We start from the raw sequence: 2,138 nt of genomic DNA on the forward strand, positions 1-2,138 counted from the left end.
CTTCCAGCTTTCTGGTGGGATGCCGTCAACTCCTGCTGCTCTGTGACTCTTGAGTTGTCCTATGGCTTCAGTCATCTTTTCAAGGGTGGGTGGTTCGTCGAGCTCCTCTTTGAGTGGAAGTTGAGGAATGCGATGGATGGCAGCATCCTGTATGGTATGGTTAGCACTGAAGAGGCTTTGGAAGTGCTAGGGTCAGTGAGCTAGGGCCAATGAGCGAGGATGGAAGTGTTATCAGAGGTCCTGTCCATCTGAACTACGCAGGAGACTCTGGACCTAGTGGGTGGGGCCATACACTGCTTTCAGAGCCTCATAGAAGTCTCTATAGTTTCCGAGGTCACCGCACAGCTGGGTTCTCCACACCAGGTGGTCCAACCACTTATTCGGTATTTCTCTGAGTTTACACTGTAGGGTGCTGCATGCACGTCGAAAGGTAGATTTCTTTACAGGACAGGCTGGTTGTGCAAGGTGGGCCTGAGGAGCTGCCCTCTTCCTTGCTTGTAATTCCTGGATCTCCTTGTCATTATCATGGAACCAGTCATTGTTTTTCTTCTTTGTGTGCCCAAGAACTTCCTCAGATGTCTTAAGGATGGCTGATTTCAGGTTCTCCCACAAGATATCTGGGGTGGTGTCATTAGTGCAAGGGGATTTGTCCAGCTTTTGCTGCAGATCTGCTTGGAACTTGACTTTCACTTCCTCCCGGCACAGGCTGCTGACATTGAGTTTCTTTATTGGGTTACCTTTCTTCTTGGGTTTGGGTTTGAGCTGCAGTTTGAGCTTGCAGCAGACAAGGCGGTGATTGGTGTGGCACTCTGCACTGGGCATCACTCTTGTGTGTAGAACATCTTTCAGGTCCCACTGGCATTCAAGCACATAGTCAAGTAGAAGCCAATGTTTGGACTGAGGATGCATCCAAGATGTTTTCAGATGGTCTTTCAGTTGGAAGATTGTGTTGATAATAGCAAGTTGGTGCTCTGTACAGAACTCGAGCAGGAGGTGCCTGTTGTCATCACAGCTACCAACGCCGTTTCTTCCAAGGATTTCTTTCCAAGCCTCAGAGTCTCTCCCAACTCTTGCATTGAAGTTTCCAAGGATCAGGACCTTGTCGTTTGCAGGGGTGTTGTTCAAGGGTCTGCGCAGATCAGAATAGAAGCTGTCTTTGTCCGCAGGATCTGCCAGTAGTGTTGGAGCATAAACACTGAAGAGAGTGAGATGTTGTTTGCTCTCCAGTGGTAGGCGCATGGATATGATGCGGTCCGAGTAGCCCGTGGGTAACGTTTCCAGTTTGGATGTGATCGAATTCCTCACCATGAGTCCTACACCCGACAGGCGTCTTCCAGATGATGGTTTCCCAGACCAGAAGAGGGTGTAGCCAGCGCCGCATTTTTTGAGGCTGCCCTCGTCAGTGAAGTGGACCTCGCTGAGAGCTGCTATGTCAATATTGAGACAGGAGAGTTCATGAGCTATGAGAGCCGAACAATGTTCTGGACAGCTGCTGTCAGCCTTGTCAAGCTTGGTCCTGACATTCCAGCAGGCAACTTTCAAGTCCTGCTTACATTTTTCGGTCTTGTTTCCATGTTTGTTTAGCCACTCTGAAGATGCCCGTTGACCACTGCTAGCCAACTGGGTATAGAGGAGATGAACTTTGTTTAGGTGAACCTTTTCTACTACCCCTCTCCATGTGAAGCAGGCAGTGCTCTCTCTAAATAGGGCTGCTTGGTTGCTCAGGATGCTGCTGAGGGGTGTCATCGCCTCCGGGTCGTCAACCAGGTGACCAAAGTCCTGAGCCACCTACACGTAGGATCCAGACTGCGGCTTCGAGAGAAATCTTCCACCTGCCGCTTTCGCCCCATTCCCATCGCAGCAGAGCTTTTGGAATGGTTGGTCATAGAACATGGGCGTGTCCTTTGGTCTGCACTGGGGAGTTTTAAAGTGAAGTGCAGTACACACAAACTGGCCCCACCCTTTAAGCACAAGGTTCATCTGCCATGGCCTAGCATGCTGGGATGGTGACAGCGAGATCCTCGGGCAGTAGGTTTGAAGTCAGAGTTACCCTCTCCTAGGCCGGTTGCCAACCATGGATGATGAGCCCCTCCTGCCCGTGCCATCCAAACCATGGCGAAAGAGGGAAAAGGATCCAT

General features: G+C 50.5%; 1 protein-coding gene across 1 annotated transcript; it reads right to left on the reverse strand.

Moving 5' to 3' along the window:
* Positions 1-273: 273 nt before the first annotated feature.
* LOC115217829 (craniofacial development protein 2-like) lies at positions 274-1,746 on the reverse strand. The gene has a single exon (XM_029787512.1). The coding sequence runs from the start codon at positions 1,744-1,746 to the stop codon at positions 274-276; it is 1,473 nt and encodes a 490-aa protein (XP_029643372.1).
* Positions 1,747-2,138: the final 392 nt, after the last annotated feature.

Source organism: Octopus sinensis, linkage group LG12 (assembly GCF_006345805.1).
Source record: "Octopus sinensis linkage group LG12, ASM634580v1, whole genome shotgun sequence".
Taxonomy (NCBI): domain Eukaryota; kingdom Metazoa; phylum Mollusca; class Cephalopoda; order Octopoda; family Octopodidae; genus Octopus; species Octopus sinensis.